Consider the following 11,488-nt stretch of genomic DNA (forward strand, 5'->3'; position numbering starts at 1 on the left):
TTGAATAATAGAAGTTCTAAATATGCTTTCTAAGTAGTTCATTACCCTAGGGTGGCAAAACATAAATTATAAGTGATTTCCATGGGGCTTTCTCCATTTATACTGTTCAATCCAACTCGGAATGTGACCACAATAGCTGTTTACCACCTGAAACATTGCCACGGTGCGGCCGTTTCTCTCGCTCTCTCTCAGGCTGATACAGAAAGACTCATCCATGCTTTTATTACAAGCAGGCTTGACTACTGTAATGCTCTCCTGTCTGGTCTACCGAAGAATGCCATTGGTCAACTGCAAAACATATACAGAATGCTGCAGCACGGGTACTGACCAGGACCAGACGAAGAGCACACATTACACTGGTTTTAAGGTCTCTGCACTGGCTGCCTGTGAGTTGTAGAATACATTTTAAGATTCTTCTATTGTTTTTTAAATCAATCCACAATTGTGCACCCCAATACATGTCAGACATGCTTTTAAGTTATGTACCCAGTAGGTCCTGCAAGTCCTCTGGAACAAAGCCTAGGACATTTTTTAAAACATTTTTAGTCATTTAGCAGACACACTTATCCAGAGCGACTTACAGTTAGTGAGTGCATACATTTTTCATACTGGCCCCCCGTGGGAATCGAACCCACAACCCTGGCGTTGCAAGCGCCATGCTCTACCAACTGAGCTACAGGAGGCCTAGGACCAAGAGGCATGGAGCGGCAGCCTTTAGTTATTATGCTCCCAGCCTCTGAAATAGCCTGGCAGAGAACATGGGGGGGGGGGGGGGCAGAAACTGAAAGAGATATTACAACATATTTTTAGTTTCGCTTTTCCTTGGGGTGCTTTTTAGTTGTTTAGTTTGTGTCATTTTTTCATTTTAATATCTTATGTTTGTTGTGTAGTCAATATTTCCGTTTTTATTTTAATTGTTTATTTGTTTTTTCCTGTAAAGCACATTGTGTTGCATTCCATGTCTGAAATGTGCTGTATAAATAAAGCTTGACTTGATTACATTTAGCAAGCTAGCTAGCCAGCTAACTAGTGATTAGCATTAGCGGCTAACACAAATGATTTTAGCAACAACTTGCTAAGAAAAGAAACTAGCAGACAGTTTGCAGACAGTAAAATACATAAACTAATACGTAATTATAGAATGCTTGTGGAAAGCAGCATGTCACCAACATCTTGTTGCATCCATCTGACCATGCAGAGTGAACAGCAAGAAAGTGCTCGTGACTCAGTGGTGGAGAAACTACTCTCTCCTTGAGTGACAGGGGGAATGGCTTGGAGTGTTTAGTTGGCATGCAGCAGGAGGAGAGGGAGAGAGAGATGACTAAAGTATCAAACAGAGTAAACTATAAAAAAACGGACATTATAAGCACCGGAGTTGCGCATCACATTTAACAAACCAAACATTGAAATACCATTATAGAGAGTAAAGTTAAAAAAAACTCTAACCGGTCAGTGCATCAATACTGGTATATGGTAAAATACAGTATACCGCCCAGCCCTAGTTGGAACAATGGCCTGTTGTATTCATGGCTGCTGGGGCCATGTGGTCATCCTTCCTAATTCTGAATGACTGAGTCACATATTACATTATCATGGCACTGAAGGGTGTGAATGACGTAACACATGACCACACCCCCTCCCCCCCTACACACACACACACACACACACACACCGTTTTGTAGATGTCCTCTGTTGAGTCGTCACATTTCTGCTGCATGCGCTCCTCCATGAAGTAAATCCGCAGCTTCAGGTTAAAGTTCTCCTTCTTCAGAGTCATGATTTGCTGAGAATAGAAGAAGATGAAGACATTATGTAACCTCTGAATTCATTTCATTTGAAAAGGAGACACTTTGTTGGACACTGAAAACGAAAGGTTACAGCCATTAAAAAAGGTACTACGTTCTTGAAAATCAGACCGTTGTTTACCCACCCCTTTCACTGCCTATACAGTCTATAAACAAGGCTACTGCAAATACAGTAAATTAGGTCAAAATAACATAGCAGCTGAGCAATTTATCCCCGGAGAAAAAGCAATCATTTCACATGCTCCAGTGGAGAAGCACACGCACAGAGAGAGACGAGGGGTGGGGGGGGGGGGGAGCTAGTGCGGTAGTGTAATAAGCCATGTTTGAGAGAGTGGTTATGGTCTGGGGAAGGGGAGAGAGGCATTCAGCTTCGGCAGACTGTGCATTATTGTGCACACATCTGGGGCGGGGCGCGGGGGCAGGAGGAGGAGATTAGAGTCTAGAGGACCCCCTCTACCAACCTCTAATCATCCAGCACAGGGAGAAAATAGAAATCTGAGTAAACCACTGAATTGCAGCAGGCGTCCCCTACTGTAGGCTCTCTCCCCCCATGCTTGGAAAACGGCTAAGTGGTTGTCCTGTTCTCCTTGGTTTGGCTAGACACTGGATCAGGCTTATTAAAAATCATAATATCCGACGTGTCTGTCGCTGATACTGGGATAAGGCTTGGCTCCATAGTGCTTAGCCTACATGCATGCTGCAGTGGTCTATTTCCATTCAATGGTTTACCATGAAATTATGACGATTTTAAATGTAACATATTTGGATAAATAACTAGTTTGAGACAGACAATGCTGGTTAGAGTCTCAGAGGATCCTGACACATGAACAGCCCTCTTGAAAATTGAATCCACAATGGTTGGAGACCTTGTCAGGTAAGGCAGAAAACATCTCCATAATAGGGATTGGAGTGATGAAAATCACTCACGTTCTCGTAGTCTTTTAGGGTGAGAGCGGCCTTGACGGGGGACATCTTATCTGGGAACGTAGGGGCTGTAGAAGAACAAGAGGGAAAATTGACATTAGTTCAGTTCACATACTGTAATGAAATAAAAATAAATAGAAAGGCTGTCTCCATTCAAGTCAACGATGGCATAATGGGTGGACTGGCAGCCATTTTGAGTGTACCCATGCCAGGAAGTAAAAGCAGGAAGTGTACCCTGTGCTGTAATTTGTTGAATCAACTCAACTGACATTACAAAAAATACATTCCATTGCATGAGCGACATCAGTTAGCATCATTTGAATTAATATTCTACATTAACATGGCAATCCAGTATCAGTTGATAGAACATTCCAAAATTGTCAAATCAAATTGTATTTGTCACATGCACTGAATACAACAGGTGTTGACCTTACAGTGAAATGCTTACTTACAAGCCCTTAACCAACAATGCAGTTAAGAAAATAAAATAAAAGTGTTAAGTAAAAATAGACAAGTCAAAAATAAAAGAGCAGCAGTAAAATAAAATAACAGTAGGAAGGCTATATACAGGGGGTACCGGTACAAAGTCAATGTGCGGGGGCACCGGTTAGTCGAGGTAATTTGTACATGTGGGTAGAGTTAAAGTGACTATGCTTAGGTAATAAACAGAGAGTAGCAGCAGAGTAAAAGAGGGGCATAGCAAATAGTCCGGGTAGCCATGATTAGCTGTTCAGGAGTCTTATGGCTTGGGGGTAGAAGCTGTTAAGAAGCCTTTTGGACCTAGACTTGGCGCTCCAGTACCACTTGCCGTGCGGTAGCAGAGAGAACAGTCTATGACTAGGGTGGCTGGAGTCTTTGACAATTTTTAGGGCCTTCCTCTGACACCACCTGGTATAGAGGTCCTGGATGGCAGGAAGCTTGGCCCCAGTGATGTACTGGGCCTTACGCACTACCCTCTGTAGTGCCTTGCGGTCGGAGGCCGAGCAGTTGCCATACCAGGCGGTGATGCAACCAGTCAGGATGCTCTCGATGGTGCAGCTGTAGAAGCATGCCAAATGTTTTCAGTCTCCTGAGGGGGAATAGGCTTTGTCGTGCCCTCTTCACGACTGTATTGGTGTGTTTGGACCATGATAGTTTGTTGGTGATGTGGACACCAAGGAACTTGAAGCTCTCAACCTGGTCCACTACAGCCCCATCGATGAGAATGGGGGCGTGCTCAGTCCTCTTTTTTCCCCTGTAGTCCACAATCATCTCCTTTGTCTTGATCACTTTGAGGGAGAGGTTGTTATCCTGGCACCACACGGCCAGGTCTCTGACCTCCTCCCTATAGGCTGTCTCATCGTTGTCGGTGATCAGGCCTACCACTGCTGTGTCGTCTGCAAACTTAATGATGGTGTTGGAGTCGTGCCTGGCCATGCAGTCATGGGTGAACATGGAGTACAAGAGGGGACTGAGCACGCACCCCCGAGGGGCCCCCGTGTTGAGGATCAGCGTGGCAGATGTGTTGTTACCTACCCTTACCACCTGGGGGCGGCCCGTCAGGAAGTCCAGGATCCAGTTGCAGAGGGAGGTGTTTAGTCCCAGGGTCATTAGCTTAGTGATGAGCTTTGAGCGCACTATGGTGTTGAACGCTGAGCTGTAGTCAATGAATAGCATTCTCACGTAGGTGTTCCTTTTGTCCAGGTGGGAAAGGGCAGTGTGGAGTGCAATAGAGATTGCATAATTTACATTTTAGTCATTTTAGCAGACGCTCTTACCCAGAGCAACTTACAGTTAGTGAGTGCATACATTTTCATACTGTGGATCATCTGTGGATCTGTTGGGGCGGTATGCAAATTGGAGTGGGTCTAGGGTTTCTGGGATAATGGTGTTGATGTGAGTCATGACCAGCCTTTCAAAGCACTTCATGGCTACAGACGTGAGTGCTACGGCTCGGTAGTCATTTAGGCAGGTTATCTTAGTGTTCTTGGGCACAGGGACTATGGTGGTCTGCTTGAAACATGTTGGTATTACAGACTCAGTCAGGGACATTTTACATTACATTTAAGTCATTTAGCAGACGCTCTTATCCAGAGCGACTTACAGTTAGTGAGTGCATACATTTTCATACTGGCCCCCCATGGGAAACGAACCCACAACCCTGGCGTTGCAAGCGCCATGCTGTACCAACTGAGCTACAGGGGACTTGTTGAAAATGTCAGTGAAGACACTTGCCAGTTGGTCAGTGCATGCTCGGAGTACACTTTCTGGTAATCCGTCTGGCCCTGCGGCCTTGTGAATGTTGACCTGCTTAAAAGTCTTACTCACATCGGCTACGGAGAGCGTGATCACATAGTCATCCGGAACAGCTGATGCTCTCATACATGCTTCAAAGTTGCTTGCCTTGCAATACCAGGCAGCCATTGCGAGTGTCCACATGAATTTGCCAGTCAATTGCCAGGGTTAGAGCTTCCAAGCCCATTCTATTCATTCTTATTTCTATGGTAATGACATGGTTAATCTTAAACCCTTTGTTACAGTACCAAGCTTTATTCTGAAAAACACCAGGGTAAATCATAGTGATGATAAACACCCTCACGCGTACACAGAGAGATTAGCGGTGAAAGAGACTGAGTTTTATCTTGGAAAGCTGCCCAGTTTAGCTCTCCTGAGGTCAGTGAGCCAAGTCAACCACAGACCGACTGACTCCACCACTGCTCATATAACACTAAATAAATTAACAGCACATTTTTACACTACACTAAAAACCTGTTCACTGCCCCATTGCTTAACATGGGAACTATCACTCTTCAGTTTTACAGTTTATTTTGCTTTTCAAAAATGACCAGCGGTCATGTTCAATCTCATGTTCATGTACAGTTGGGCTGCTGCCCCTCCGTCCAGCCGTCCCAGAGGAGAGCCCAGTCTGCAGTCACGGTGGCATGTCAGCTACAGGCTGCAAAGAGACGCTATAATTGTCTCAGGTGTCTGGTTACCTAGGGGATTAGCACAGCTGAGCCAGACAGAAAGCGCTGCTAAAAAGGTGTGTCCCTGGATCAGCTGGCAAAAACAATAATAATAATAATAATATTAATAATAAAATAAAAAAATCACAGATTCAGACCTGGAGTAAGTAAATCAATTGATTGTGCAAAGCAGTTGCTCTGCAACTCCATACAAAATCAAGCGGATGGTGAAACCATTTAGGGCTAGGATACTTAGAATAAGCTGGGTCTCATCCATCTTTCTCTCTCTCTCGACCTCTCTAGAGATACAACACTTGTTTAAAGAAGTCACAATACCCAAGGGTAGGTAACCTAGGTAGCGGTACCCTAGAGGAGCACCTATGGGAAACTGTGTGTTTGCGTGTGTGTAACACGGAAGCATGTACTGTACCTGTCATGTTGTCCATGGAGAAATCCCCAACGTCTATGGAGTCTGGGAGTTTGGACATGCTACAGCTGGAGATAAAATGAATCCATTAGGGAAAGAAAACACAGCCAGTCTCAGTGTGGATCCAACATGTGAAGACTCAACATTGTAAGTAATAGGCTGTAATAACTGCATCCAACAACACACAGCCAAAGTATTAGTCAATACCACAATCAAAAATACAGAAAACCTCCTTTAGCACAGCCAATACAGAACTGTGCAATCAAAACGCCCTGCTTTTAAAAAAAATATGAAAAATTTGAAATGTCCTGATGTAGTTTAAGCATTACGCTTGGCTCGCCTGTTCCCTAGCCCCTAAGGAAGTTCCATAAATAGCAGGACAATTTGTCTCTGGTTCATTTGATTCACTCTGACAGTGCAATGCCTTTCTCCCCCAAGTCATTGTTTAGGTGATTCCTCTGTGTGCCATGCAGAGTACACTGGACTGGAGAAGACCATGTGCCAATGGCAGGCTGGCTCTCAGGTCCAGAGAAGAGGGGACAGACTCAGAGTGCTTTCATTGCTAAACAAGCAGCTACTGTGGACCTGCTCAGCCAAACATCACTCAGCCAAGAAGGGAACACAGTGGAGTCACACAGTCAGGCACACAACACAATATACACATCTGGACAAGGCCGATGACATTGGGGAGATGCTACTACCACAAACTAATAAGACTGCAATGAAAACAGTGCTGTCAATGGAGAAGCTCTGCTACCGCTAAGCTCACAACTAACCAATATTAGATAGCCTAGCCTAGGCTAACTATTATGAATACAATAGGATACAAAGGATGGCACAGCACGGCAGAATTAACAATTCAATGCCTCTACAATTGCCACCAACATCTCTCAGGCCTTCCTAACCCAAGTGAATATTACCCAACAATTTGGAGAGAAACCATGTCTAAACACTCATGTCCACAGCAGTGGTATGGTCTGCACACCCTGGGTGCCTACTTCCCAGGAGCAAGGATTGTAGAATACTTGTCAACAGATTTGAACTAAGACAGACAAATTACAAGTGTTAACCACAGGTCACTCACAAACTCAGTCACAGCAGCACTGACGCAAACAACTCAGGAACACCACCACAGCAGACAACAGACCCAGATATTAAACAGGACGGTTCAGCGTTTTGACAACTGAACTGACATAACACTGTGGCAGGACTCACCACACAGACAGACCCAGCCTTCGTGTGTCACTGAGTGCTAGTTAACCAAAGTCAGCGCTTAACCAACAGTAGGAGGAGGACTAATGGGCTGGCATAGGATATAGCTATGATGTCGTCATGGCACACACACCCATCACACAGTGAACATGTACATGGTTATAGCTCAGTGTCTATGGAACTAAAGCATTATAGAGTAACAGTACCAATGACTTGACCCATGCCAACTCCGTTACTCAGCGTAGTATGAGCCAGAAAGAGGCAGCCAGTAAACATCGACTTCCTCTTTGTACATTTGAACGTTTTCCTGTTTAGCATTCCAACGCCAGTTACAAAGCCTAATATTACATAACGAGTAAGAATAGTTGTAGAGATCTTTGCTCTGGAGTACCCAAATTGCACTGTTTAATTGCTGACTTAAGCGAGTCAGGTTTCAGAATTAAGTCATTTTCACCACACCAGTCGCTTACGTCTTGAACTACTGTGGTGACTTACTACCTGGATGATCCCATTCAACACATGCACCCACCTTGTTTATTGGTGGGCTACATAGTTAAACGATTCACTGGAACACAGACACACACAGCTGCTATATTAACCTTGGCCAGGAGTCTAAGGATAGCAATATGTCCAACAAATTACAACTAAAAACAAACATGTAGGTTCATCTACAACTAGACTCTCTAGCTAACAATGGGGTAAAATTAGAGGTTCACCTACCAATATTAGACAGTGACCCACTTCATGGCAAGCATACAGGAAGAAAACATATCTGTATTGGCTAGCCTAAACGTTACATAGTTGCAAGGAAGAAGCAATTTCACAGCCACATGCATGGTTTCCGCTTTTCACGTGAACTCCCCGAAAATAATTAGAGGGGAGGACTTTGCTGATTTGTTGTGACAGGGAACGACTCACCCACATGTGAAGTCATCATCCGTGGTGTTTAAAAATAGGCTAGTATTGCAAGCTCAGACAAAAAGAAACCACAAGACCTTGCCATTAAATCCATGACCAACTGTACTCAATAATAGAGTTAGCTAGTGTAGCTAAATATTAAAGTACAAATGGGGCTAGTTTGCCTGACAGACTGATACCTCTGGTTACACAGTCGGAGATTAACGTCATACATTTGTTTGGAAAATGTCCTCTCACAAGCTCTACAAGCCAGAATGTTGAATATCATTTAATTTCAATTTACTTTGCGGTTTGTCCTTTTGTGGGTAGCAATTTGAGAAAAATATCCACAGGAAAGTATTACCAAACAGACTTTTCCAAATGCTGGTACTGCTGTTGAGATTTCTATCACGTGACACATGCATAAAACAATGCACCTGCAAGACTTCGGTTAGGTCGCAGAGGGGGGTTGCACCCAGCAAAGTGCAAATAAATAGGCTGAAGCATGGGGTTGCCTATTTGCATTTACCCTATTGGGCTAATCATTAGCCAGATCCCAAGTGATGATCTTTTAACTACACTGAACAAAAATATAAAACTCACCAATTTCAAAGATTTTACTGAGTTACAGTTCATATAAGGAAACCATCCAAATGAAATAAATAAATTAGGCCCTAATCTATGGACTTCACATGACTGGGAATACAGATATGCATCGGTTGGACACAGATACTTTTTTTTTTTTTGTAGGGGCATGGATCAGAAAACCAGTCAGTATCTGGTGTGACCACAAATGTGTTTCCAATCAATCAAATGTTATTTATAAAGCACTTTTTACATCAGCAGATGTCACAAAGTGCTATACAGAAACCCAGCCTAAAACACAAAACAGCAAGCAATGCAGATGTAGAAGCAAGGTGGCTAGGAAAATCTCCCTAGAAAGGCAGAAACCTAGAGAGGAACCAGGCTCTGAGGGGTGGCCAGTCCCTTTCTGGCTGTGCCGGGTGGAGATTATAATAGTACATCCCTGTTAGTGAGCATTTCTCCTATGCCAAGATAATGCATTCACATGACAAGTGTGGCATATCAAGGAGTTGATCAAGTCACTCACAACTAATTATTTTGAGGATTGTACCTAAAGTTACCCTACAATTGACAGGTGTTACAGTCAGCCCCACTCTCCCCTATGCACTCACTGCTAATTGCAGAGCCTTAAAGTGCATAACCATGCCACTGCTAAAAACTGGGTTTAAAATGGTGCAGTTCGTGCATATTTAGTAGTTGAGAAATAAAGTAAGAATCGAAAGCTGGGAGCCCTCTCTTTTTAACAATGGCCATTATTAAAACTGCTGTTCTCGCAATTGCAAGAATGGTTGTGCATTGACTGCTTGTCAGCTTGCACTCATAACTAGACTGCGCAACGAGATAAATATTTCTCGCATAGAACACACAACAAGCCGACTTAGGTAAATAGATCAACTATTCTACTATGGGGTTGTCAGATTTGTTGTTTGATCAGGAAAAGTAAATATGGACTGTTCTTGCATCTTCAAAGTGCGCCTCAGCAGAAATATTTTTTTATGTTCCATATTCGTTTTTGCGTGGCGGCAATGATTTTGCCCTGGCGCTGTACCACAGCAAAATGAGTGCAGCGGAAACACTGGTTAGTATGCATGCATGTTCTTCCGTCTTGTGCGCGTGCTTCAGGTGATGAGCAAACAAATAGTGATAGCCACACACAGAGACCCGCGTTTTCAAGTCGGTTTAATAATACTTACCTGTGGATATTTTGTATCATTTATACCCACAAAATACAAAATTTGCGGCAACAGGTCGAGTAAGTTCACAAATGGAATGTTATTCAACATTCGCGAGGCTAATTAGCTATGCGAAGGCACAATAATGAACTGCCTTGTTGGTTGTTTCGCAAGTTAACATTAGCTAGCTATGTACATTTTACCACAGCTGACTGCATGAGTTGCACAACTGTGGTGGGTTGATCAAATCAAATTTTATGTCACCTGCTTCGTAGACAACAGGTGTAGACTAACAGTGAAATGCTTACTTACGGGTCCATTTCCAACAATGTAGGGTTATAAAAGTAAATAATAGTAAGTGAAACGAGGAATAAATAGTGAACGAGTAAAAAATAACATGGCTATATAGTGAGTACTGTAGAAAATAACATGGCTATATACAGGAAGTGCCAGTACCGAGTCAATGTGCAGGGGTACGAGGTAATTGAGGTAGCTAGCTATGTACTGTACATATAGGTAGGGGTAAAGTGACTAGGCAATAGGATAGATAAGACAGTAGCAGCAGCGTATGTGGTGAGTTAAAGTGTGTGTGTGTCGTCAATATGCATGTGTTGGTGTCAGTGTGAGGGTAGAGTCCAGTGTGTGCATAGAATAGAGTCAGTGCAAGAGTTAGTGCAGGTAGTCATTTGATTAGCTATTTAGTAGTATTGTTGTTTAGAATACAATGTTTGGTTTGAATTAACGTTAATGTATGACATCAACACTGGCAACAACCGAGGCTAGTTAGCGTTACTAGCCAGATAACTAGTTGGCAACCAGCTACCATAAGATAAATATTTATAACAATAACTAAGTTAACGGAAACACGCTAGCTAGCTCCAAGTCAAGTGAGGAGTTGAAATACTTGGGAAGCTAACGCTAGCTATTAGTTGCAACCCTATTTTTTTACCCGTCTGTGAGCTAGCTAGCTTTAATCCTAGCGAACGTTCGGCTAACAAAATAACGTTTTATCAACACAAATTTGAACTACCGTTAGCTAGATATGCTAGGTAGGTAGCTAGCTTTACTTGGCAGGCAAATCGCTTACCTTCCATTGAAGTCAAAGGGAAGCGTCTGATCATCTCCAACGACGGAATCCATCCTGAAATTGTATCAAATTCAGATAGATGTCCCTTTTAATTAATATCCCATCTTTACGAGTAAACCTCAATATGAAGCAGGTAGAAAATTCAAAGCAGTCGTTACTACCGCCATTTTGATTTTTACGTCATCATGGGTGTATTCATTAGGTCTTACAACGGAAGCCATTTAGCTTTACAACGGAACGAAACGGGGAGGGACCTACTTGAATATGTCTAATAGAAACTGGTTTTCGTTGGAAAACGTTTTCCGTTTGGAGTAAACGTTTCTGTTGTAAAACGTTTTGCAACAGAATTGATGTAATGAATACACCCCAGTGCGACCTTGTGTGCAACGTTGGAAATTATAGGGTGGAGCCCAAAAGCAGGCGCGCAGTGTCTG

General features: G+C 43.1%; 1 protein-coding gene across 1 annotated transcript in view; it reads right to left on the bottom strand.

Moving 5' to 3' along the window:
* cdk5rap2 (CDK5 regulatory subunit associated protein 2) overlaps positions 1-11,239 on the bottom strand; it is a 70,830-nt gene extending 59,591 nt beyond the window's left edge. Inside the window, exons 1-4 of the mRNA XM_084159772.1 lie at positions 11,055-11,239; positions 6,105-6,169; positions 2,733-2,797; positions 1,673-1,783 (exon numbers count right to left, since the gene is read on the bottom strand). Of these exons, the coding sequence (XP_084015898.1) occupies positions 1,673-1,783; positions 2,733-2,797; positions 6,105-6,169; positions 11,055-11,107 (294 nt within the window). The 5' untranslated portion in view covers positions 11,108-11,239. The remainder of the gene's footprint in view (positions 1-1,672; positions 1,784-2,732; positions 2,798-6,104; positions 6,170-11,054) is intronic.
* Between the last annotated feature and the right edge of the window lie 249 nt (positions 11,240-11,488).

The sequence above is a fragment of the Coregonus lavaretus genome (genome assembly GCF_964263955.1).
Source record: "Coregonus lavaretus genome assembly, chromosome: 4".
Taxonomy (NCBI): domain Eukaryota; kingdom Metazoa; phylum Chordata; class Actinopteri; order Salmoniformes; family Salmonidae; genus Coregonus; species Coregonus lavaretus.